The sequence below is a fragment of the Lynx canadensis genome, chromosome A1 (genome assembly GCF_007474595.2).
Source record: "Lynx canadensis isolate LIC74 chromosome A1, mLynCan4.pri.v2, whole genome shotgun sequence".
Taxonomy (NCBI): Eukaryota; Metazoa; Chordata; class Mammalia; order Carnivora; family Felidae; genus Lynx; species Lynx canadensis.
The window spans coordinates 109,973,802-110,000,091 of record NC_044303.2 but is presented as its reverse complement, the minus strand read 5'-3'; the positions used below and the strand labels follow the sequence as shown (position 1 = coordinate 110,000,091).

General features: G+C 44.1%; 1 protein-coding gene across 1 annotated transcript in view; it reads right to left on the bottom strand.

Annotated features, from left to right (window-relative positions):
* Positions 1 to 10,925: 10,925 nt before the first annotated feature.
* The window catches only part of HSPA4 (heat shock protein family A (Hsp70) member 4), a 47,467-nt gene continuing 32,102 nt past the window's right edge, over positions 10,926 to 26,290 (bottom strand). Inside the window, 10 exon segments of the mRNA XM_030318083.2 lie at positions 10,926 to 13,127; positions 13,341 to 13,502; positions 14,800 to 14,919; positions 17,458 to 17,565; positions 18,273 to 18,398; positions 19,530 to 19,682; positions 23,096 to 23,185; positions 24,119 to 24,300; positions 25,293 to 25,426; positions 25,867 to 25,973. Of these exon segments, the coding sequence (XP_030173943.2) occupies positions 12,924 to 13,127; positions 13,341 to 13,502; positions 14,800 to 14,919; positions 17,458 to 17,565; positions 18,273 to 18,398; positions 19,530 to 19,682; positions 23,096 to 23,185; positions 24,119 to 24,300; positions 25,293 to 25,426; positions 25,867 to 25,973 (1,386 nt within the window). The 3' untranslated portion in view covers positions 10,926 to 12,923.

Genomic DNA, 26,290 nt, shown 5'->3' with positions numbered 1-26,290 from the left:
TGACAGCGTCAGTCTCCCCAGATGTTGTTTACTAATAAATCCCTGAGGATTTATAATCAAGTTGATGGGGTCTAACTGATGGGTCCAGGACAAAAGGGAGCCAATTACCCGACACTCCCTGCTATGATCTTAAAACAGATGTTTGAGTGTGCAAAATGATGGCTTGTGGTTGGGAACCGCAGATACAATTCCAACCTTCCCTTTCATTGCCATTCATAAATGTTAAATGTGGCGAGATCTACATTGGAAATTCAGTTGTTGCGATTTTGTCCCAGGTTTGTGAAGCCAAGGCTACATATGGAGTCTGTGTCCTGGTGATTACTCTGCAACTCCAAGAGAAACACGCAGGAAAGAACTGGCACAAAGGGCAGCCGAGGACACGCCATGCAGGGCTCACCGCTGACCACCTTGTTCCTGGAGACACGTAATAGGGGTCACCAGCCCCTGCCCTCCCGAGTTTACACTTTGGTTGACTCATACCTGGACTAGCAGATCAGGCCCCTCCCACCCTTCCAGAACCCAAATCGGCCAGGCCCTTGGCACATTTATACTGGCCAAAGAGGAAGGGGAGCTCTCACACATTTGGGTGTGATTTACATACAGTTATACCTGGTTCTCTGGAATCGCCCTGAACCACCGCAGCAGGGACCCCGGGAAGCCAACCGTGCCACCGTCTCTGCTCACACACCTTCTCACACAACTGCCCACACAGGAGGGGGGAAGGGTAGCAGGAAAGATGAAGCAAAGGGAGTCTGGGAAGGTGGAACACCCCTGTCCAGGATTCTCAACGACAAGGTTTCTTGCTATATTTGCTTAAGGCCAGAAGCCGTTCCCAACAGACCAGTCCCTGGGCCTGCTCACAGGACAATCCCAGAAACCCTCAGCCAACCCAGCCCCATCTCTGAGCAGGTGTGTGTGCTGGAAGGCCCTGAGAATCCCGCACAAGAAGGCGCCTTTTATGGGCTGAGTTGTGTTCCCCTGAAAAAAGGTATGTTCAAGTCCTTGCCCCCAGTACCTCAGAATGGGACCTTATTTGCAAACAGCATTTTATAGAGTTAATCAAGGTAAAATGAAGTCATGAGAATGGTGCCTAATCCAATAGAACTGGTGTCTTTATAACAAGGTGAAATTTGGGGGCGCCTAGGTGGTTCAGTCGCTTAAGCAGCAGTCAGACTTGGGCTCAGGTCATGATCTTGTGGTTCATGGGTTCAAGCCCCAAGTCGGGCTCTGCACTGACAGCTTGGAGCCTGGAGCCTGCTTCAGATTCTCTCTCTCTCTCTCTCTCTCTCTCTCTCTCTCTCTCTGTCCCTCCCCAACTTGTGCTCTCTCTCTCTCTCAAAAATAAACATTTTTTTAAAAATAAAAAGGGGAAGTTTGGACACAGAAACACACACACACACACATAGGGAAGACAATGTGAAGACACAGAGAGAACCCCATCCACAAGCTAAGGAACACTTGGGACTACCAGAAGCCAGGAGAGGAGCTTCTCCCTCACAGACCTCAGAAGGGACCAGCCCTGTGAACACCCTGACTTCAGAGTACAGGCCTCCAGAACTGTCAGAGAAGAAATTCAGGGCTTTGAGTCCCCTGGCGTGTGGTACTGTGTTATAGCAGCCCCAGAAAACACGTACACCCACGGCCCCTGTGACACCACATTACACAACACAGCCAGAAATGGGCCATTCGCATTTTTAGGGGGCAGAGCTTTGCTGAAGGCCCTTCAAAGATCCAGGGCGCAAGCAGGCCACCCTAACATAAGCCTCCTCCAGGCCTCAGGAAGGACACTAGCAAGGTGTTCACATAGTCTCATGTTTTTGTTTTTTTTCATTTTGTGTATATGTTTATTTATTTTTGAGAGAGAGAGAGAGAGACAGCACAAGTGGGAAAGGGGAGAAAGAGAGGGAGACACAGAAACCGAAGCAGGCTCCAGGCTCTGAGATGTCAGCGGAGCCCGAACCAGGGCTTGAACCCATGAACCATGAGATCGTGACCTGAGCCGAAGTCTGACACCTAACCGACTGACCCACCCGGGCACCCCCGTGGTCCCATGTTTGGTGTGTGGGGCGAGGGCGGGGTGGGGGGGGGGATTATGAACCGGGCTATTTTACCACAATCAGGGCTGAAAAGAAAAGAAAAGAACATTTAATCACCACCAATTTACACTATGAATTAAGAAGGAAAAGTCCCCAAAACAGCATGCAGGGTGCATCACCAGAGCCTCCACAGAGGCTCCTTAATGTTGCCCCAGAGCCCAGTATGAGGAGAAGGTAAGGGCATCCATTTGCACCAGGAGGAGAAAACTGCCCCTGAGAGCAAACACAGGTCCACAAGGGAAGGGAGAGGGAGAGGGCCACGCAGAAGAGACACAAACAAGTGGCTGAAGACAACTGTCCATACGTCCTCGTACCAGGAACGGCAAACCTGTGATCTCTGACACCACAGCACTGGACTGTCTTCTTGGAGATCCAAAACAGGTATATTCCTCTTTCCCACTAGCTTGACAGACAAAGAGGAGGTCACTCACTTGTCAGGGAACCCCGCAAACAGCCTGGTCACTGCAATTATGGGTGGGGGCCAGTATTTCCACAGAAACCTCAGCCAAAACGATTTTATAGCTGGATGTCAGAAATCAGGGAGCCTGGTTGAACAAGGACAACAAATGGCCAACTTGTCTTCCAGCGAGTGATCACAGAGACCACGGGGGCTGGAGCCCCCCGTGGCACCGTGGTCACGCCAAACCACCTGCATCCTCACCAAAGTCCCTCCTGCAAACCACTCCCCACCCCCTTCCTTATCTGGTCACTGTCAACTCGCCCTGTTCTAAGGGTCAGGAATTGGAGGAGGTGGGGGCTGTGGAGAAAAGACGTCCCCCAAATGGATTACTACTCTGCTTGTGGCTCACAAGATTCCCACTCTGAATAGGTGCCACACCTTTTTTTTTTTTTTTTTTTTTTGAGATAGACAGCATGCGAGTGAGGCAGAGAAAGAAGGAGACGAAGAATCTCAAGCAGACTCCATGCCCAGAACAAAGCCCAAAGCGTGGCTCAATCTCATGACCCTGAGATCATGACCTGAGCTGAAATCAAGGGTCGGACGCTTCACTGACTGAAACACCCAGGCACTTTTTTTTTTTTTTAAGATTTTTTTAAAGTAACCTCTACACCCAACATGGGGCTTGAACTCACAACTCCGAGATCAAGAGTCGCAGGCTCCACCAACTGAGCCAGCCAGATGCCCTGCCATACTTTTTTTTAATATATGAAAACTGTCTGTTCCCAGAAGCAGATTCCCTTGGATTATACTCAGAACAATACGATCCCCACTTAACCACAGAAACCTGGCCATAATCCCGGACCACCATTCTTCACAGCAAACCTCCTACCCCAGGATCACAGTCTCCCAGGGATACAGGCCTCTGCTTGTGGAGGGGAGGGGGTCCCACAGCCAGCCCAGCCTGCCACAGCTTCACACCACCATCTCTGCAGCCAGCCTGCCCCCCTCTCCCCTCCACACAAACAGCGCGATCTGTCTACAATGCAAATCAGACCCAGTGGTGTGTTAGCTTAAACTTTTACCAGGGTTTATCAACACCCTTGGGAAAAAAGCAAGACCCCTTTTCTCTGTGTCAAAGATACAAGGGTTCCAAGCCCCAGGAATTCTCTCCTCCAGTACTGCGGGCTGTTTGCATGGGTGACTTACCTGCTATGTCCTGCAGGGGGTCAGCCATCAGTACAGGTCCCGGTAGCCACATGTGGCCCCCACAGACATGAGACCCCTACTGCACTAGCTGGCCCTCTGTAGTGCCTATTCAAGTGTGCCACAGTCAGGCAGCAGCGAACCCCAGCAGAGGCGCAGGGGGCCAACCACCTCCACCCACACCCCCAGGTGCATGGGCAGGGGTGAGGATGCATTCCTCCATCCTCCTGTATCACCCAGCCCGACTCCACCTGGGTTTATTAACTCTCTCAGGGGGCCCGTGGTCTTTCTTATAAAGTGACCTTGCTCACCATGACCTCCATCTCCGATGGCATTTATCATGCTCAATTTCAAAGGGCCCCAAACCTCTCTATAAAATAAAGGCTGCAGGGCGCCTAGGTGGCTCAGTATGTTAAGTGTCTGACTCTTGATTTCAGTTCAGGGGATGATCTCACAGTTCGTGGGTTCGAGCCCCACATCGGGCTCTGCGCTGCCTGCGGAGCCTGCTTTAGATTCTGTCTTCCTCTGTCCCTCCCCGACTTGTGCTCTAAGTAAATAAACTTTGAAAAATAAATAAATAAAGCCTGCAAAGGGGAGTGTGGAGACATTTTATGCAACTTCACCCACTGGGCTTTTCCTTATTTCTGGGGATTCTCGGCCCTGATCTTTCCATCCTGAGCTGTCTGTCGATCCCTGCTCACCCAGGGTCAAGCCATCCCCTCTCTCTTCACTGCTTATGTAACCACCACCTACTCATCTTTGCTTCCCAGCCCCTGACTCACCCCCTCAAGCCGCTCCATAGCTCCATCCAACCCCGCCTCCGTGGTGAATTATGTGCTTATCTACAGGCCCCACTAGACTAAGGGCCACCTAAAGACAGATGTGGGCCCTGCTGATGGGTGCATCCCCAGACCAGGGCACAGTCCCATGACTGCTCAGAGAAGGTGAAGGAGAAACTAAGCCAACAAATGAAGTTCTGACTCCCCCCCACCCCCACCGCCACTGAAGTCCCACAAGCACCAGAGCCCCTCAGATGGTTTGCCATGGTTCCCAGGTAAAGCCCTCCAGTGGCCACTACTGGCCCTTCCTGAGAAGCGGGCACCATCATAGTGACGCCAGATTGTCAGGAGCCATTTAGTTTGTAAACTCAAATTAACAGGAAGCAATTTCATTAACAGTGCTGTTGATGAGTGCATTCCAATTCAGGGCTTATTTTTAAAGTGTCCTCAAAAGCTGTGCAGAGCAGGCTGAAGAGCTGAGTCTGATATAATGGAAACTGCGTGACACTGTGTGTCTCACCTGGGAATATCCATACACCAAAGCCTTATCCCTCAACTGTGAGGACGCTTCCAAGCCACAGAGCTCCCCTCCAGTTTGAGGAGAGGATGGACAGGACGTGTGCATACCTGAAAAGGGGCTTTGGGGACCGAGGTCCCAATTAGAGAAGGGAACTCAACTCAGCAAACGCTTCTCCACCCTGGAGAAGCTCTCAACGTGGCCAGGACAAAGACACACGCAGAGAAACAAATCAGACTTACCGACTCTGTGAAAGCCTGGGCAAGGGGACGCACCAAGGAGACGAGCCAAAGGCCAGCCCCCTCCCCCCACCCCAGGAGAAGGGAGGCCCTGCACATCAGTGATCACAAATGAGGGCAAATCATTTAGCCCAAATCACCCCCAGGGCCAGTGTAAACTGGATGTCATATTCAAAGAGACACAAAATCCTGCCGCCAGACGCAGTCTCAGAGGAATTTCAACTTTGACTTGGCATTTCTTAAGGAACACTTTGCATTTTCCTCTCTTACTACTCCTGCAACTGTACCCGAATCTCTCCCTTTCCACCCACAATGGCCTTCACCCCCAGCTGTTTATTATGTCCATCAACAGCCTCATTTATTTCCCCTTTACCCATTACCCAGGCTCTCCTTCCCCAGAACAAAGCATCAGCATCACCTGGGAACTGTTAGAAATGCAAAAGTGTGGACCCCCATTGCAGATGTGCTGCATCAAAACCTCTGAGCATGGGGCCCAATGACCCCGTATTTCAACAAGCTGCCACGGGATTCAGAGGCACATTTGAGTCACTTCTTTACCTCAAGGGGGAGCCCGGAAGCTGATCCACAGCAAGGGTCCCCCACCCCCATCCCTCCCCTGCCACTTCAGTTCAGTCTCTCACACCCATTCTCCTGATTAGGCATTAGAGAAATCCGGAAAACAAGCTGACGAACACAGAACTCATAGAGGCTGGTCAAGGACAGGAAACAATCCTCTTTCAAGGGATAGAAGTGGAGGAAAACCCCCGGGGACACTCATACACCAGGGAACCTTGCGTCTTTCCTACCACTCAGGACTGGGGTCTCCACCATGAGGCAAAGAGAAGAGACTGAATTAGGTATCCGGGGTCTCACCTTTTTTACTCCAGTCGTTGCTCCTTGGCAGCAGATGCCCAGGATTCAGATAATCACGCAGCTGCTTCCTGGGAATCTCTGTCCATAGCTCTGGAGACCCCCTACTCTCTTCGTCCTGCTTCATCCCCTTCTGGGGCCAATAATGGGATGACGCAGAGTCAAGAGGAGTGGCTCAAGTCAAAACGAATGGTAGGGCGTCTGGCACCAGGTAGGAAGGATTCAGGGGTGGGGGAGGCAACACTCTCTCCCCAACCCGGGGGCTAGAGGCCCCGCCCCCAGGAGGCGGTCATTGTCTCTCTGCTCCTTGGCCTCCCTTCAGCATTTTCCTCAGGAGCCTGGGTTCTTGGCAGGTAAGGAAGGACAAGAAAGGAGATTCTTCCACAGCCCGCGAATACTTATTCTTTGCACTGCCAGTGGGACTTCAAAAGGCAAATGACATGCCTGGCGTTCATCACACTTTTACCCCTCTTGTTTGTCATGAACGTCTTCCACAACCATCATCTCATGTGACGGACAGGACTGGTGTGGTCCCCATTTTACCGAAGAAGAAACTGAGGCTCCTAGGCTTTAAGTCTTTCAGGGTCAATATGAGCTGCACGATGGGCATCACCTGGGAGATTGCTACACCTGTGGGCTCTCAAGCCCCATTCCAGCCCCACTCAACCAGAATCTGCCTTCTAGCAAGATCCCCAGCCGAGTGTGACAAGTACTGGGCTGGGTAATTCTCCAAGGTCTGGGGTCCGTCCAACATTCGTTTGCAACTAGCGAGCCTCACTCTGAGTGATAAGAATCGAAGGGCTTACTAGCAGAAGCCCATAAAAGATCCCCTGCTTTCTGGCCGGAGGCCTCTGTTAAACCACACCTATTGTGCTTTTAGCTACTGTGAAGGAGAGGAGATGGCTGACTGTGTTCTCCAAGTTCTGGGACTACTTCAGGACTGAAGGGGTTAAGGAGGCTGACCCAAGGCAAAGGAAGAGGGATGCCGCCCCCGTGTGGCAGCCTCGACACTGCAGCTCCATCGATCAGCACTAGCTGCAGGGGGCCCTCCAGAGTCTCAGCGAGCCAGTGCTACCCCAAATAATGCTCTATTCGGAGCCATTTATTTTTGGAGTGGGAGAGCCCCATATTCTGGTTAAACAACTTTCCAGAAGATTAACATTCGTCAAAATAGCTGGATTTGGAATTCCCGGCTCTGTGCACTTCTCCTGCTTGAGCCCTTTCCTCATCCAGAAAGTGGAGACTTGGGCTTGGGATACGGTTTGAAGTCTAGTTCTAATGCTTTGGGCTTGTTATTCACTGGAAATATTACCCTTCCGTGTTCAAGCATTCCCCGAGCGCCCATACCACCTGGGGGGCCGTTCTGACCCAGGCGGGGTCCACCCTTCAGTTGCAAGAGGTCGAGTAGACCAGAATAGGACCAGTCCAAGGGAAGGCCACCTGCCTGGTCTGGGGCTGCCTTTACTACTGTGGGGCGCCGTACATCTTCTGAGTCCTAGCCCACACAGCCCTCCGGGTCCTCACGGCCATCTCAGCTGAGTCCTACAAGTCTCCCCACTCCTGCCGCTTGCCCTCAAAATTGCTTTGCTGAGATTCACATCTTGGAAGCTGAGTCATTGAGATGGTTTTCCAAGTGTTTGCAGTTTTCTCCCCCCAAGCATTAGCCAAGTCTTAACTGAATAGACCGATTTATTTAAAATTTTCAAGTGCAAGTAGAAAAAAACGACGGAAGTAGTGAGTACAGGCCGGCTGACTTGTGGTAAGAAAAGGATTTTAGGTGCTCTCTCTCCCTCCATTGATCCAGGACTCCATATCCAACAGCACACCTGGACTTTGGAGAATATAAATCCCAACCAGTAAAAATGTCCAAACACAACGCTATATATCCTTAATTTTTCTGCCTGTTGTGCTTGATCCTAGGAAATCCCACCGAGGACTTGGAAGTACATACCCGCCCATTTTCCTTCTCTATCCTTCCAGCAGGTGCCAAAAGTGGAATGACAGGGTCAGGATTAGCCTGGCACTTGCCCATGGCTATTGGACAAATCTGGAAAGCAGTCTGTCTTTCCCAGTCCTCTGAGGGCTCCCTTTCCCTGAGCCCTCAGAAATTTACTCCATCCTTTCTCCTCCAATAGTTACTCCTCCCACAGACAGGATGGCTATGTTTCCATTTTGCCTCCAAGCCTGCTAACGAAGTCCCCTCCTTCACTTCTCCACATATGACACCTACTCCAGATAGCAGTGTCCAGCTCACAGAGGACAAAGGCACTGATGGTCATGTCCCACTCTGCTCCAGTCAGAAGCAAAGGAGAAGCACCACAGAAGGAATGCACTGGCCACACCAAGACAGCCATGGTCTGCAGAAAAGTGGAGGGAAGAGGCCCCACTTGCACCCAACAGTGGACCCAGGATGCTGCCCCATCTCCGTCGTCTCCAATCTGATGTCATTCCAAGTAGGCCACGCTTCCAAATACTCTCCACCTGCAACCTCACTGCATGCCCCTGAAGCCTGGCTCCCACGCTTTGGAAGTACCCCCAACAGCATCCAACCCTGCTGGCCATAGCCACCTCTCACTTTTCAAACTCCCCTCTCCTCCCTAGCCTGCCTCAGGCACCCTGACTCTCCTCTGGCAGGTGGTTTCCTCCCGAGCTCCCAGTTGCTCTCCCTGACACAAGCCTTCATTCCCTAAACCAAGAACGCGCCCCAAGCCCCAGACTGACACCAGCATCTCCGCTGACTCCAACAGACTTGAAGCTCCACTTCTCCATCACATACATCTGCTACTCTAGGTTCAAAAGCGTGGAGTCATTCCTTTAAAATTTTTCTCAACATCACAAAATTCCAAAATGCTCATTACACCAATCTTAGAAAATATAAAGCAAACACTGACAAACAGCAGCCACCCACAATTCTACCTTGGAAGGAAACCGTTTCATTTTGAAACATCCATCTCATTTTATGCAAACACATTTCATGTTCTTTTCAAACATGGGAAGCTGTGTGCATATTCTATAACCTACATTTCTCAAGTAAAAATAGAACATTCTGGGGGCACTAGGTGGCTCAGTCAGTTAAGCATCCGACTTCGGCTCAGGTCATGATCTCACATTTTGTGAGTTCAAGCCCCGAGTCAGGCTCTGTGCAGAGCCTGGAGCCTGCTTTGGATTGTGTACTCCCTCCCTCCCTCTCTCTGCCCCTCCCCGTTCGCTTTCTCTCTTTCTCAAAAATAAACATTAAAAATTTCTTAAAAATACAATATTGTTAAAGCCACTTTTAAAAGTAATGATTGAAATGTATCAAATGTACAGAGAAGCATATCATTAAAAGCCGGATCAACAAAACCTGAAGCCCCTGAAACCTGCATTGTTTTGCCATGTGATTATGCCACAAAGCTTAAATACATTTCCAGCTTCTAACATCAGAGTTCCATCTTACTTTCCAATCTTTCCTGTTTCTTCAGTACTAGGACCTACCATTTCCCATTTCTCATTTGGCTCCTTCCTTCAAACATGGATTTTTTTTTTTTTTTAAATAGGCTTCACATCCAGTGCAGAGCCCAATGCAGCACTTGAACTCAGGACCCTGAGATCAAGACCTGAGCTGAGATCAAGAGTCAGACGCTTACCAGACTGAGTCACCCAGGCACCCCAAACATGCGTCATTTTTAAAGTCCCACTAGCTCCAACCTCTCCCAGGCCCATCTCATTCTGCACAGTTGACCATCCCTAAAACACTGTCACTCTCAGGCTAAAAGATCTAAATAGCCCCCAGTGCTCCACACTAGATCCCCCTAATTGCTCAACCCCGCCACCTCCAACAGCTCTATAAAATTGCTTCAGGTGCTTAAAAAAATTCTCAAAGGCCACTGATCTAATGCCTCTGCAAGAATCCTCACCAATGCGGTGGGAGCTTTAGAAGTTCGCGCTGAGCTGAAGCTGCCACACTGCATAACCTTCACACTAGCTTTGGCTTCGCCTCCAACCCACTCTTCCTCAGTGACATGCAGGGCACTGGTTCCTCTCCTGGGTACACAGGACTGTTACTCTTTCCACATGACCCCAACACCTCTGTTGCTCTGATGACCGCTAGCTGGTTCCAGGCTTCCCACTCACTTCACCATGTGCCTACTCCTTTCCCAAGGTCAAGAGACCCATGGGAAAGCAGACCTCTGCTGAAGTCCTGAAGTCTGACCTCAGACACATCTGCTGAAGGGGGCTGACACAGGCCCTACTGGTAGGCTGTGACAGGTCAGCTCCTCCTAACACAACCAGAGCAGGACTCTGGAAGTGAGGCCTCCCGCCCCCTCACCTTGTAGTCCGGGCTCTTCAGATGGCTTCAACCCCTTTCCACACTCATTACCACCCCACATTCACACACACACACACACATCTGTGTACTCACACACACTATACATCCAATGGTGGCAAGGGTTACACTCTCACACTCTAGGCCACAGCGTTCTTTAACTAAAGGTGAGGGCATCAGTCCTCCACGGGGCCATAACCCACCTTCTGCTGCTGTCCAAACCCTCAAAGGAAGGACAACACAAGGGATGGATCCCCACATACCAGAGGACTGGGCCAAGACTCAACATGGGAGAACAGGAGTACAGAAATAGAGTAACTTCTTGCCACTCAGTATACTGTGCCTCAATTGTTCTTCAGATGGGGTCTCTGACCAATGTTAACAAGTAGAATTTAGTTAAGAGGACTCCTACCACTGGAGTTTTTATTGAAAACACACATACACACAAATGTACACACGCGCGCGTGCACACACACACACCTTTCATTAGGAAATTAAGGAAACCATTCCTCTGAGTGTAAGACAGGTTTCTTTTATTAATTTTTCCTAAACTTGTCTGTTTATTTAATGTTTCTCTTAGTGTAAGAACGTGACCCGGAGCTTTAACAAACCAATTTGGATAATGCAACCTGGATAAATGCTTGTCTGCAAACAAGTCCTCAATTACCATACACTCTCTGGCCTGGCCTCCAAGTTAATCCAATTGGTTTTAAGGCCTGTCTAAACAGAGAGCAAGCAGACCACATCATCTTATTTCTAGTTTAAACTTTAAACTTCAGTTTTACCCCCATCCCAACACCCGCACCCTCCCCCACACAAAAAGGTTTTTTAGAAGAAATGGCCATTAAAGGACGAGTCAGTTGCATAAGAATTGGCTTAATCCTGCAGCCAGCAAGCCAAAGTTAGCTATTGGCCTCAGCGCAGGCCAGCTGGAACTCAAAGCATGACGGGTAGAGAATGAATAGAGGACACTCTAAGAACAGGGCCAAGTCCTGGTGCCAGAGGCTTCCATGTGTGCTTACACACCAACATAAATACACTTCCACCTTCCTCCTCTATGCGCTGTTTCTCTAGAGCACTTCAGAAACTTATAACACTCTGAAAGTTTTTAGTGCAGACAGGGACAGAAACTTATTCTAAATAGGCAAAGCATCTTATTTCTAACAGCATAGGCCAAAATTAACAGAGAGGCACTCTGTCACACAGATAACAATTACAAAGATCCAAAATGTAACCGATGAAGCTTATAATAGCTTCTAAGGCAGGTACCAGCTGTAGCCTCTAATACAGGCTTCCCTTGGAGTTTCCAAATGCTTCCCTATCAACACTGCCCTATAGGGCAGTCACAGGGAATGCTTTGGTGCACCTGACATTGGCCGCACAGAAAGAATGCGGTGATGGTGAAATCAGGCACCGCACTTAACACTAATTTCAGACTCACCCAGTACAATCCAGTGTATCTTAGGGGTTTTTTTGTATGATCTGTCAGCTGTTTAACACATAAATTGGCAGGTTCGTGGCAGGTATTAACACTTAACACACAGTGACTGTGAATGAGCTAAAAAGCACTTTTAACTCTTGTCCTAGGACTTCAAGCTATACTTCAAATTTACACAGAACATCTCTCACCTGAATGAGCAGGCCAGGATACAAATCTTTACACCATAATTAACAAGAATCAATTCCTCAGTTCAATTTACCATGCCTATATCCAACAATACATCTATCCAATTCTAACTTCCCAACGAGAAAATGATTTAGACTTGATGCTTGGGGCATTATAGTGAACGTACTTTCAGGAATATTCTTTCTCAGGAAGAGCTTCCAGGTCCAAAATCCTCAGTTATCCACTTGCTGCAGGTGAAGGGGTCCATTTCCCCAAGAGCAGCACATGGCATTTGTAAGAGGAGCTCCTCTCCTGGGGGCGGGGGGAGGGGGAGGGGGAGGTGTCCCAGTGGAGTGAAGCAGCAGGAAGGAGCTCAGAGAGCACACTTCTCATGTTCTGCTATGTTAATTAACCCATGCCATGCCATGCTCTAGCCCTCAGAAAGAGGGGGACCCCAGCCCCATCCCCACACCAGGCAGGGAGCCTTCATGGCAATCTCTCCAACAGATTTCTGAAGCACAGTTTCCAGAGTTCCTGCCACACAGGTCACAATGAAAAGTCTGCTTGACAGGTAGTTAGAGCTTTTGCTATAGCTCAGCCTTCCAAAACAAACTTATCTTTGTGTAAGCATGATTAAACATAAAAGGAGTGAAGCAGAAGCTCGGTAAGTAAGACTAACTGGGCTTCTAAATAGTACCATTATGAAAAAGATACAATGCACTTAATTTCTGTATCTAACTATTTAGAAGTCAAAATGCTCCATACATTACCTATATCCCCTCCCCCGAAATCCCCTAAAAACTGACTAAGAAATCTCCAGTATTTGATTGCTCTAGTTGATATTTAGAACAAAGTTGACAACTTAAAGCTTTATAATAGTCTGTTTTAATATAAACAATTGTTGGAATCAATCAATGTCCATTTCAGGAAGCTTCTTGTCTGAATCCGAAGGCACAGCTGTGTCTGTACCCTGCTCGGCAGCCTGAGGGCCTGGGCTGTCTCCTTGTCCATCCACTGGTCCATTCTGCTCTGCATTTTTTTGCTCCTCTTTTGGAGGTTCCACTTTGGGTTTGGGCTTTGAAATTATAGGGCTACAGATACTCATCAGCTCCTAGAACGACAGAAGAGAAAATCATGGGTTCTTACAAAATAACAAATTTGACGTGACCCACTCAAATGAACCCAAGCCCACCATCTCCCAACCAGAAGCCAGAAACTAAGATGCAGTAACGAAGTTCCCAGCTAAGTGTCACTTTAAGGATTGTTAATAATTAATAACAAGGCTGACAAGAAAAGATAATTAAATATCAAGGCTATAAATTACCTTAATTTTAGCTTCAATCTCTCTTGCCTTGACAACTGGATCCACGGTCAGACTCTGCTTGTTCTGCAGATTCAGTTTGTTATTCATCCACTCCATGGCTTCATTTGTGCTTTTCTCCACCTTCATCATGTCTGCAGCATCCAAATGGTCATACTGGTCCTCCTGCAACCAGGAGACAACCAGACAAGGGTCAAAGGATTGATACTCTACCCACCCAAATATCCAGTTGTCTGCCATCTTTCAGAAAGTTACAGGCTTTTCAAAAATGAAGCACATTTAGCCTCACAATCTCAATAGAAATTCAATTCCTTAAAAAAAATTTCAAGAAAGAGTAACCCCAATTTTTAAAATACTCAGGAAACAAACTTAAGGGCCAAATATACACAAAAGATAGCAATTAAAAGACTTCAACAGCATAAAAAGCACAGGCCTGACACACAATCTTATGAAGATAATTTCACAAACATGACATTACAGGCCATTAGATAGGAGAACTGAAGTTTAGGCATACTAGTGAGGAACCAGAACAATAACAAAAACAATTTTATAAAGGAGACCTTTCAGAAGCAAATTCTTTTTCAATAAATAAGCCAAATTTATCACTCAAAGCTTCTTACACTGACAGACCATCAAGAACCTGGACTATAGTGAGTGGTTAAGAACCCATACTTTGTGGGGCCAGACGTCGGGCCAAACCCCAGCCCCTTCAATAGTAATTTGGGAGGGGTGCCTGGGTGGCTCAGTTGGTTAAGTGTCCGACTTCGGCTCAAGTCATGATCTAACCTTTTATGACTTCAAGCCCTACATCAGGCTCTGTGCTGACAGCTCAAAGCCTGGAGCCTGCTTCGGATTCTGTGTCTGTCTCTCTCTGCCCCTCTCACACCTGCACTCTGTGTCTCTCTCTCAAAAATAAACATTTAAAAAATTTTCCATAACAAACCAAACTGTATGCCTAATGGTTCTCAGAAAGACCAGGATAGAGCAGATTAAGTAAATGATACACATTTCAGAGCAAGAAAAGGAAACTGAACAATACTGCTCACTTCCAGATTCTACCTATTAAAACAGAGTAGCAAATCACAGCGTTCTTAGTAAGAGTCAATAAAATATCATACACATTACACTAACATCCAAAAAACAAAACAAAAAACCCAGCAGTATTACTGAACAATAGAGGAGAGGAAGGGGGAGGGGGGAGGGGGGAGGGGGGAGGGGGGAGGGGGAGGGGAGGGGGAGGGGGGGAGGGGGAGGGGGAGGGGAGGGGGAGGGGAAGGGGAAGGGGAAGGGGAAGGGGAAGGGGAAGGGGAAGGGGAAAGGGAAAGGGAAAGGGAAAGGGAAAGGGAAAGGGAAAGGGAAAGGGAAAGGAAAGAAAAGGAAAGAGCTGTTATGCCTCAAAACTTAACTCTACCAAAGTAAAAGTAGGGAAAGGAACAACAACAACAACAAAAAAAATAGATACCTTGTTTTTGAAAGAGCTGATTACTTTCATATACTGTTGGATTTGTTTCCCTAGTTCTTCAAATAATTTTGGTCTTTCTTCAGATTCCTGGAATCGCATCTTAATAGGGTGACCTAGATTCTTAACAGACGAAAGAATGCTTAAACTATCAAAGTAGTATTGTCTCTACTATTACCGAGATCTACTATGGAATACATTTCATTTCCATGTGCTATATATAAAAAGCCCAATAATGCTCCCCAGCCCAGTGAAATATATCCTTAGGCTAAATATGAGAATATACCTCTATACTGGTTCCATGTGGAGCCACAGTTCAACTTGTCACTGGAGTCCTAATTTTCAAAACACAGTGGGGAGACAACCCAAAAATAGATGCCTCCCGATAGTGATACACAATCCTAAGTACGAAGCACATGTGCCAAAAAAACAGTTTGTAAATTAAATCTGAAGTCTCTAGTTCTAACCATGAATTTATTAGATGGCAATAAACACCACAGAAGTAAATTAGACCGTAATAAGCAGAAAAACAAAAAAACTAGATCAGATTTTCTAGTTTTTTTGTCTTGTTTTGTTTTGTGTTTAATAACTAAGGGGGCAGAAAGATAACTACACAGATTGAGGAGACAAAGGAGCATGTATGGTCCTTATGGGGTTCCTGAGTCAAACTAACTAAAAAATACTTTATAAAACAACTGGAATTTGAAAACTAAATACACAGTAACATTAAAGTGGTATTAAAGGAGCGCCTGAGTGGCTCAGTTGGTTAAGCATCCGACTTCGGCTCAGATTATGGTCCCACAGTTTGTGGGTTTGAGCCCCACATTGGGCTCTGTGCTGACAGCCCAGAGCCTGGAGCCTGGTTCATATTCTGTGTCTCCCTCTCTCCCTGTCCCTCCCCTACCCACCCGCTCTCAAAAATAAACATTTAAAAAAATTTTTTAATTAAAAAATAAAAAAATAAAGGGGAGCCTGAGCAGCTCAGCCAGTTAAGCATCTGACTCTTGGTTTCAGCTAAGGTCACGATCTCACAGTTTTTGAGTTCAAGCCCCCACGTCAGGCTCTGCACTGCCAGGATGGAACCTGCTTAGGATTCTCTGTCTCCCTCTCCCTCTCTCCCCCTACCCTGCTCACTCTCTCTCAAGCTAAATAAACATTAAAAAGGGGGATGGGGATGGTAGGGGGGGATACGAAAGAATTTTTTAATGTAATAATGATATATAGTTTAATGTTGCATTTTCTTTTAAATACATACTGAAATATTTTCAGATTAAATACAAAAGACTTTCATCAAATACCTAGGAGTGGAAGGGAGCAAAAATGAAACAAAATTGGTCATGAACTGACAAAAGTTGAAACTACTGTTCTACTTTACTGTGTTTGAACATCGCCCATAATAAAAACTAAAACAAAAAACTCAATCTGAAGGATCTCTCTGGAAGCTCTTAATATCCTTCCAGAATGACAGGAAATTTGAAGGCACGGTCCTTGAGCAATTCCATTTCAGAAGGGAGTCACAATGGCCCAGTTTGACAACAAAGTAATCCACAGAAAGGTGAAAAGTTCTTCTTGTGCATTTGCATCCTTTTGCAAACAAAGGCCTCAACCTTAGATCATTTTTTGTTATTTTTTTTTAAATAAAGTTTTATTCAAACACAGTCACTTCATTCATTTGCAGCCCTTAACTCACAGAAAAGGCAATGACCCTGGACATGCACTAAAACATTCAGTGTACCAGGAATGATCCAAGGGCCTTTAAATCTTCACCCTAACATTCTCCCAACTGAACTTTTTCAGCCCCTTCATTTTTTTGTGCTTTCAACCCTAAGTTTAATGATCAGATTCTTTAATACAAAACCAGATGTTTTTGCTTTACTGAAAATCAAAGCTATATGGGGCTCCCGGGTGGCTCAGTCGGTTAAGCATCCAATTCTTGGTTTCAGCTCAGATCATGATCTCGCAGCTTCATGAGTTCAAGCCCCACATCGGACTCTGTGCTGGCAGCATGGGGCCTCCTTAAGATTCTCTCTCTCCCTCTCTCTCTCTCTGTCCCCCCACCCGACTCGCGCTCTCTCTCTCAAAATAAATACAAATAAAACTTAAAAAAAAAAAGTTACATAACAACCCTCCCTCAACTGCATTACAGTTGCCTTTAGGACAGGTTTTGCTAGGTTTTCCACCTCTGTATCAAGAATGCAATCTCCTTCAGTGAAACATTTTAAGGCTAAACTCCATTTTCAGAAAAATAATTTTGTTACTACAAGGTTCTAAAACAAAGATAACGGGGCACCTAGGTGGCTCAGTCGGTTAGGCATCCAACTTCGGCTCAGGTCACTATCTCATGGTTCTTGACTTCAAGCCCCGCATCGATATCTGTGCTGACAGCTCAGGGCCTGGAGCCTGCTGCAGAGTCTGTATCTCCCTCTCTCTCTGCCCCTCCCCCACTCATACTTTGTCCCTCAAAAAATGAATGCTAAAAAAAAAAAAATTTTTTTTTTTTTTTTTTAATTTAAAAATGAAAGAAAAAAAAAGGAAGCACTAGGTCCAACATGGGGGATGAACTCACAACTCCCAAGATCAAGAGTCGCATGCTCTGGAGCACCTGGGTGTCTGTCTGTCTGTCTCTGTCTCTCTCTCCCCAGCCCCCCCAAAATCACTTACTTTTAATTCTGCCAATTTATCAACATAAACTTGCTTTGGCTGGTCTTCTCCATCCTCATACAACCAGTTTTCAGTATCTTCTAATTTCAAGGTAAAACTGTTACGATCCTAAAGATGAATAAAATATAATTAGTGATGACAAAAATTAGTCAACTGGCCAGTGAAGTCAGAAGCACAGACTACAGCATCTGAATTCCCTCTAAAATATGGGGGGAGTAGGGAGACACAGACAAGACTGGCAGTATTATTTTACTTGTTACCTGCAGACAGTTTTATAATTCTCTCTGGTATGTAAGGGATAGGTTTAAAAATTTGGACACATTTGGATGTTTGAAATTTTCAGAAATACAAAAAGCATTTGAAAATATGTAAGCTATAAAAAAATAAAATCTTAAAAAAACTTTTGTAACTATGTGTAGTGACAGATGTTTAACTAGACTTACGGTCATCATTTCAGGTTTGCACATGTCACTATGTTGTACTCCTGAAACTAACATAATGTTTATGTATCAATTACGCCTCAATTTTTTAAAAGTGAAATAACAGTAAGCCTCAAAGAAAAGTGAGCTGATTTTTTTTAAATACAAGGTAAATAATAGCATGCAAATGTATCAAAAAGTGATGCAACAAAAACAAACAAAAAAATGATGAAGACTAGCCTTTGGGAATCATTGCACTAAAAAAATACAACACTTTTCCCCCAGAAAAGCACATTTTAATCATTTGAACATATACCTACAGATGCCAGCTCCCTTTCTACCTAATACAGCTGAGGCCACTCCCAGAAAACATGGAATAGGCAGGCACATACTTACAGCTTCACTCACAAACTTCTCATACTCGCCGCTAAGCTTGTCCCTCATCTCGTACACGTACTCTTCCACAGCATTCTTGGCATCATTCCTCTCTTTCTCCAGTTTATCCTGCATGATCATCTTACCCTGAGAACAGTACACATTAGATATTCAGACAGCTGAGACGAGGTCCTCTTAAATGTTAACTAATGTCGTCCTACAAGGAGAGAATCCTTCTTCCCCAAATCCTCTTAGCTCTGCAAATCATCCATGAATGAGAAGTGGAAATATGAGTCCTCAATAAATTATGAAGATCAACTCTGAGTTTTGTAGGTGTGCTTAGAAAAAAAATAGGGGCGCCTGGGTGGCTCAGTCAGTTAAGCATCTGACTTCAGCTCAGGTCATGATCTCCCAGCTCCTGAGTTCGAGCCCTGTTGTCGGGCTCTGTGCTGACAGCTCGGAGTCTGGAACCTGCTTCATTCAGATTGTGTCTCCTTCTCCCTCTCTGCTCTTAACCTGCTCACATTCTTATCTCTCAAAACTGAGTAAAAGTTAAAAAAAAATTTTTTATAATAAAAAATAAATAGAAATTATCAATATTTAGAAACTCAAAAGCAAAAATAAGGAAGAGAATTTAAGACAAGTGAACTTTAAGAAACTATCAGCTCAATGTCACAAGGTGGTATACTCTGCAGTATTACTACACAATACCAAAGAAAAACATCAAATCATTCACACAGTGTAAATGCTATAATTCTATAAAACAAATCTAAGATCCAAGGGATACATGATATTTAAAAAAAAAAAAAAAAAAAAAACTAACAGCAGACAATTCATTCAATAATTTGTGCTGCAGGGTCCCAAACCTTGCATCACTCACCATAACAAGAGTTCAGTATTGACTAGCAGTAGGGAAAGGAACTAATGAACAAAATAGCACTACCACTGATGCTTTGATTTCTACTACCATCAACTTCCATGACCCACCTCATCAAACATGCCAAGCTCCCAAGTAAACAAACACACTCACACACCTGAACATGAACAATACCACCATTAAATCAAAGACGTAATGTTAAAGATCTCATAACACAGCTTCTAGCAATACAGACATATAACCAGAGAAGAATTTTGACATTACATGGGATTTGCCCTTGCATTACCCAAAAACCTAAAATTGCTGCCTCAAGCCCCATAAAGGTCACTAGACAAAGAGTTTGAGCTCTATGGCCTTATTCATCAGTTAGCTGAATATTCTAAGAGGCTGGAAATAACCACCTCATTTTCAATGTACAAGTTGAGCATCTCTCTGTCTATCTGCCATAACAGCTGATTCTCAATGGGCAGGTCCACAGTACTGGTCTTCACTTTTGCCTTCTTGGCTTGGGGTGGTTGGTCCATCTTTTTGTCTTTTGATCCAGCTTGAGAGGTCTAAAATAACAAGAAATCACTATTAACAAACATATATGGGCCACCTTAAACTTCCATTTCAAGAGTTCTTTTTGCTTTTTTATCACTTTGTATTCTAATCTCAATAACCTGGGGCTACTTCTTATAGTATCTGCAAAGTTAAAAATATAAATACTGTGAGTAGTCAAATCCACAGCCACAGAAGTAATGGTGGGTGCCAGGGGCTGGGGGTAAGGGACATGGGGGAATGGGGAGTTGCTGGTTAATACGCACAGAGTTTCCAAACGGCAAGATGAAAACGTTTAGAAGACTGGCTACATCACAATGTAAATATACCGAATACTGCTGCACTGCATAAACACACACAAAACCTCCCATAATCCCACAATCAACACATAATCACAATTTTTTTTAATGTTTTAACGTTTTCTTTATTTTTGAGAGACAGAGACAGAGAGACAGAGCACAGGCGGGGGGGGGGGGCAGAAGGGGGGCGCGGAGGGCAAGGGAGACACAGTCTCCTAAGCAGGCTCCAGGCTCAGAGCTGTCAGCATACAGCCCGACGCAAGGCTCAAACCCAAGAGCTGTGAGATAATGACTTGAGTCAAAGTCGGACACTTAACCGACTGGGCCAGCCAGATGTCCCAACACATAATCACTATTAAATCTTCTCCAATTTTCTTCCAATCTTATCTAAACATACAGATTTGGATATGATATTAGGGAAAGATATGAATTTATGGTTCAGAAACCTATTACCAATATGATTTCCAGATCATCTATACCAATTTACATTCTCACAAAGAATCAGACAATCCATCCACCACACCCTGGCCACAAACAAGAATTTGTTTACCATCATCTATGATTTTCTTTGGGACAATAACCTTGGTGTGCCTGGATGGCTCAGTTACGTATCCGAGTCTTGATTTCAGCTCAGGTCATAATCTCACTCCTGGCTTGTGAATTCAAACCTCATATCTCCATGCTGTCAATGCAGACCCTGCTTGGGATTCTCTCTTGCTCCCTCTTTCTCTGCTCCTCTCCCACTTGCACATGAGCGCTCTTGCTCTCTCTCTCTCTCTCTCAAAATAAATACACTTTATTAAAAAAAAATAACCTTATCTCACACACTTACCTATTTCTTCATATTCCCTTGACATTCATTTATCAACCAACATCTCTTAGCATTTTAGTGATTTTTTTCCCTCAACTGACTTTTTCCGCTTTTTTTAACTTTGTATTATTTGTCCATATATCTATACAAGTCTTTATTGTTAAATGTATCCCTTTTTTTCCTTTGGGATAACTTTCATTGCTTTCATGCTTTCAAAGCCCTCCCTGATCCAAAGACTGGAAAAATATTCATTTGCTGTTTTTTTTTTTTTTTTTAACTACCTAACTTATCTGGAATTCAATTTGCTGTATGATACAAGGCACAATTTCAAAGCCATTTCCCCCACCTCCTATCCAAGTTAAGTCAGTTTCTAAAATTTATCATTTGCATTTAATTTCATACTAGGAAAGGTGTCAGCTCTCAAGCCACGTCAGCGAAGAAGCCTAACCAGCCCACTGAAATTTCCCACAGCTCCACAGCACTAGGAGGGGAAGGGACAGAGCACCTTTCCTTTCTCCTCGACAGTTCTCCATATACACACAAAGTACTACTCCCTCAGACTGTTGCCCTCAACCACTCACCATGAATGGTTTTCTACCTTGGAAAAGGCCTATAAGTAGGCTTTTCCACTTCCTCTGACCATTATTCTTTTTTATGATTTGCACACTCACAATAATTTCAAATATACTAATAAGCTGATGTGAAAATGAGTTAACAGCACCGCCTGGGGGCCCAGTCAATTCAGCATCTGACTCTTGGTTTCAGCTCCGGTCATGATCTCACAGTTCTGTGAGTCTGAGCTCCACATCAGGCTCTGTGCTGACAGTACAGAGCCTGCTTGGAATTCTGTCTCCCTCTCTCTCTGGCCCTCCCCTGCTCTCTCTCTCTCGGAAATAAACTTAAAAACAAAAACTTTAAAAAAAAAAATGAGTTTACAGACTTAAGCCATCTACAGGTTCTGCCAAACAATCAGAAATAGGTTACAAAGGTTAGACTACACATTGCAATATCCTAAGTTGAAAGAAAACACGTTTTCAATACTGACAACAAATTTAAACACGAAAACTTGGACGTCACCAAGTTAAAGAACAGGATTACAGGGGCACCTGGGTGGCTCAGCCAGTTAAGTTTCCAACTCTGGATTTGGGCTCACTCAGGTCGTGATCTTGTGGTTCATGAGATCAAGCCTCAAGTCAGGCTCCATGCTGACAGCTGTTGTGGGGTCCTCTCTCTCCCTCTCTCTCTGCCTGCACCACACCCACCCCCACCACGCACATGGGCGCATTCTCACTCTCTCAAGAAAAATTTAAAAAAATCAATAAAAAAATTAGGATCGTGAAGGATTCAACAGTGTTACATATATATTTTCAAATAAGTAGTTAGGATATACCTTATTATTTAAAACACTATCTTTAGACAAAAGACAAGTGTCAGATAACAAAATTTGAAAAAATTATGTCCCATTTATCAGTAAAAAATAAATTATAGGTAGGATGACTAACACCAACAGCCATTCAGAAACCAACAAGAACCAATCACAACCTAGCAAAACTAGTTTCTGAGTACATTCTTCCCACATACCAAATGGACTACAGTTCAATGTTCTAGCCAAACACTTTCCAAACACACTACAAAATCTTGCTTAAAAGTTTCAAATACATGGAGAATTCCTAACACAGCTGACCCTTGAATAATACAGGTTTGAACCGCACAGGTCCATGCATATATGGATTTCTTTTTGAAACAGTACAGTACTCCAAGTGCATGGTCTCTGCTTTATGATTTTCTTAGTAACATTTTTTCTCTAGCTTATCTTCTTGTAAGAATACAATATTTAATACATGTAACATACAAAAGGAGTTAATCAACTACTTATTTTGTGACTAGTAGGGCTTCTGGTCAACAGTAGGCCACTAGTCAACTTTTGGGGGAGCCAGACGTTATACACAGGCTTTTTACTGCATAGGGGTCAGGATCCTTAACCTGCGCATTATTCAAGGGTCAAATGCATAACTACCTTCGAAGATGCACTACCTCAGCCAAACCATCGATGTGAAGAGATTACAAATCACATTCACAAACACAACTATGGGGAACCTGGGTAGGTTGAGCACCTGACTCTTGATTTCGGCTCAGGTCGTTATCTTGCAGTTTGTGGGAACAAGTCCCATGCTGGGCTCCATGCCGACACCATGGAACCTGCTTGGGATTCTCTCCCCCTTTCTCTGCCCCTCCCCCACTCATGCCCTCCGTCTCTCAAAAAAAAATAATTACACACACACACACACACACACACACACACACACACAACTTATACCTCCATTTCTTCAGACTCTGCCTTATTCTCTGCTGGCGTGTGCTGCTGCTGCTCTTCAGCATGTGGTTCCTCCTGATCCACTTGCATCTTCTGAAAAACAGGTCGTATCAAATCCCGAAACTAGGAAACACTAATGAAAGAGTAAGCAACCCTCCTAACACAGGGGCAAAATCACATGGTAGGTAATTCTTGCTCAATTATCAGCACTCAGAATACCTAGACTCCAATTCCAGCTATAACATATGTTATCTCTAATAGGGAAGTCTTCCTCTCTGGATCTCAGTTCATGCATCTGCACAACGGAGTAACAGTTGTTACGTAAACCAGGGTGACTGTGGAACTACTCTGTAAACCACAGCAGTGTACTTTACTACTTTGTAAACTCATCTGATGCAGTGTGGCATCATCAGTGTATTTAACAGACGTTTCTGAAGAGAAAGGAGTTTCTTCCAGCTTCCTCATGAGTAAATTTCTCTCAAAAGTCTGGAGACTTTCAAGTTTTTAAATTAGTCTTTTCATCCTCCCAAGTAGAACCACTGCATGTACTAGGGGAGCTGAACACCTTCAGAATTCTGTTAAAAGAACAAAGGCTGACAATAATGATAAAACAAAGTTTGTGGAGACCTCAATTCTTGGCTCTCAATGCCTGCAGCACATTAGAATGACCTCGGAGCCTTCTAAAACTGATACCTGGGCCTTAATCCAGACCAACTCAATAAAATCTCTGGAGACTCAGTAGTTTCATAAAGCCTTGATTTTGATGAACAAGAAGGATGAGGCCCAGTGAATGATTCCAATGAGAATACAATCTACTTGTGAAAATAACTGAGACTCCAAGCATTCTTCAGTAATCAGAATCAAAAATAACTCAACTGAAAGACTGTATAAAGACGTATCTGCTTGAATAAGGGAACACATGCAAACTCACCCTCAGCACTCTGTCACAAAGTTCCTCCCTTGCCACCCAGTAAATTTGCTAGAATTTCTAGCCAAGTCACCTCTAGTATAAAACATCCAAATTACCTCTTCCTCCTTTGCATTCTGATCTGTTTCCATCGGTTCCTCATTTTCCTCAAACTTGAGCACTTCCACTAGAGATGCACTAGACACACTGAAGATGCCATGGATATTTACTCGCACCTTGACTTTCACTTTTGAACTGGAGCCATCAGACTGAGGAGTGACTTTCTGAACTAAAAACTGAGCTAGGGACATATGAGACAAAAGAGAAAATATGACCTGAAAGGACGAATTCAAACATGAATATATGCCTATATCGCCAGGTTATGCCCATTTCCCAGTGATAAGTCAGTAACATGATGCTTCAAATACTCTTACAAGCTTACATGATCATCAGATTTCTCCTTCGTCTTTCACAAATAGTCAAACTCTTAGTACCTTGTCCCAATTAAGGATTCAAACGTCTCCTAACCCTCCAAACATTCCCTTACCATTGGTCCCTTACTACAATTCATCTTTACATGCCACTGCCAGATAAGTTCCTAAACCGATGTCACCTTCTCCACTACTGAAAAAAAAAAACAAACCCAGGGATTCCATACTGCTTCTGTCATTTACCAAAAAACTGCCATATACGGAGTCAGTTAGTATACCAGAGTTTTACTTAAGTTTTATAATTCACAAACCTCTGCAAAATATGAATGATCGTTCTTATTCCAGTTTATAAATGAGGAAGACAGAGATTACCTTTCCCATAGCTTCTAAGTATCATTCACGGTATTCCTATACTTGACTCATGCATTCTAATTCTGTAATTATCATGTAACTCTAATTTCTCTCTCTTTACCTGGTATTATTTCCAGATTGTAAGAGTTTTTGAGAGTCTATGAAGACTCTAACCAACATGGATCCATGACCTAGGGTACTGATATAACAATTTCCTAATGATTTTCTGTGTATAACTCTGTGTTATGGTCAAAACTGAATTTAACTCTTTTTCAGTATCTAGGAATATTATGTGCAAGGTATACCCACTATGTTCATTAACCAAGAAATAACTGCCCACATAATAGGAGACCAAATTAAATAATAACCATCCTGCTAGTACTGAACTGGTAAAAAGACTGGCAGAGGTTTTTTGTGTATGAACTAAACTTCAGAATATTGTATTTGCCCTGCTATCCCAGTTCTCCCAAGTACTTTTTTTTTTTTTTTTTTAATTCCCAACTCTACTTACCTATAGCAGGATCTGGATAGGGCAAATCCTGCGGAGAGCTATAATAGGCCTCAAGAGTGAAAGGTTCCTTTCTATAAAAGGTGAGTACTTTAGAGAAAGGAGCAGCATGATTTTTTGTAAAGACTTCACAGTCACTAGATAAAGGAAAAAGAAAAAAACACACCAATTTAAGATATTCCTGAACACTTTTACCAATGTATGCTATGTTAGTAATTATAGCATGGCTCTAGTTACTCTTCTCTTGCTCTCATCTGGCATCATTTCCAGGATAGAAGAGCTTCCAAGGAAAATAAAAAACCGACATGTCTATCTATACATACGTATAAAATCAATTTTTAAGAAAAGGAATATACTTCAACAAGCACATAAAAGTCTTCAATTATTTCAGTCGGATCAACAGGAAACTAAATAAGGACACAAATTTATTCTCAAGACTAAAGTAAGGCATCACTCTGCTTCATGCACTGTGACAAAACGTTACGGATTTGTAAAAGGTGAAACAGAGGGCAATATTTTACTCAGACCTAACACTAAGTTAACTTTAAATATAAAAATAATTAATAAATGTTATTACCTTGACCCTTCTTCAGCTGGAGAATTCCATCTCAGAGATATTGGATATGGTACTACATCAGTTATAGAAAATTCTCTGACTTTGAAAGCAGGCGATAAGATTGCACACTAGAATAATAATTTTTAAAAATTCCATATGACAAGTACAGACATTATGAACTATTATGAGATGTATAAATAATAACTTCAAAAAACCATCAATGGTTTTTAAGTATTTACATTAATTATTTAATGATGTCTGAGTAAGTGGTTTTAAAAACTTGTTATCATTTGTCGAATTATCTTCCAGCCATTACTTACCATTTTCCCATTAACTTAAACCTTTACTCAACTGATGTAGAAGATTACTTCATATATAGACGATTAGTATGCCAAATTCTCATAATATCTCAGGCTTACATATGCTTCTAATAAATTAATTTATC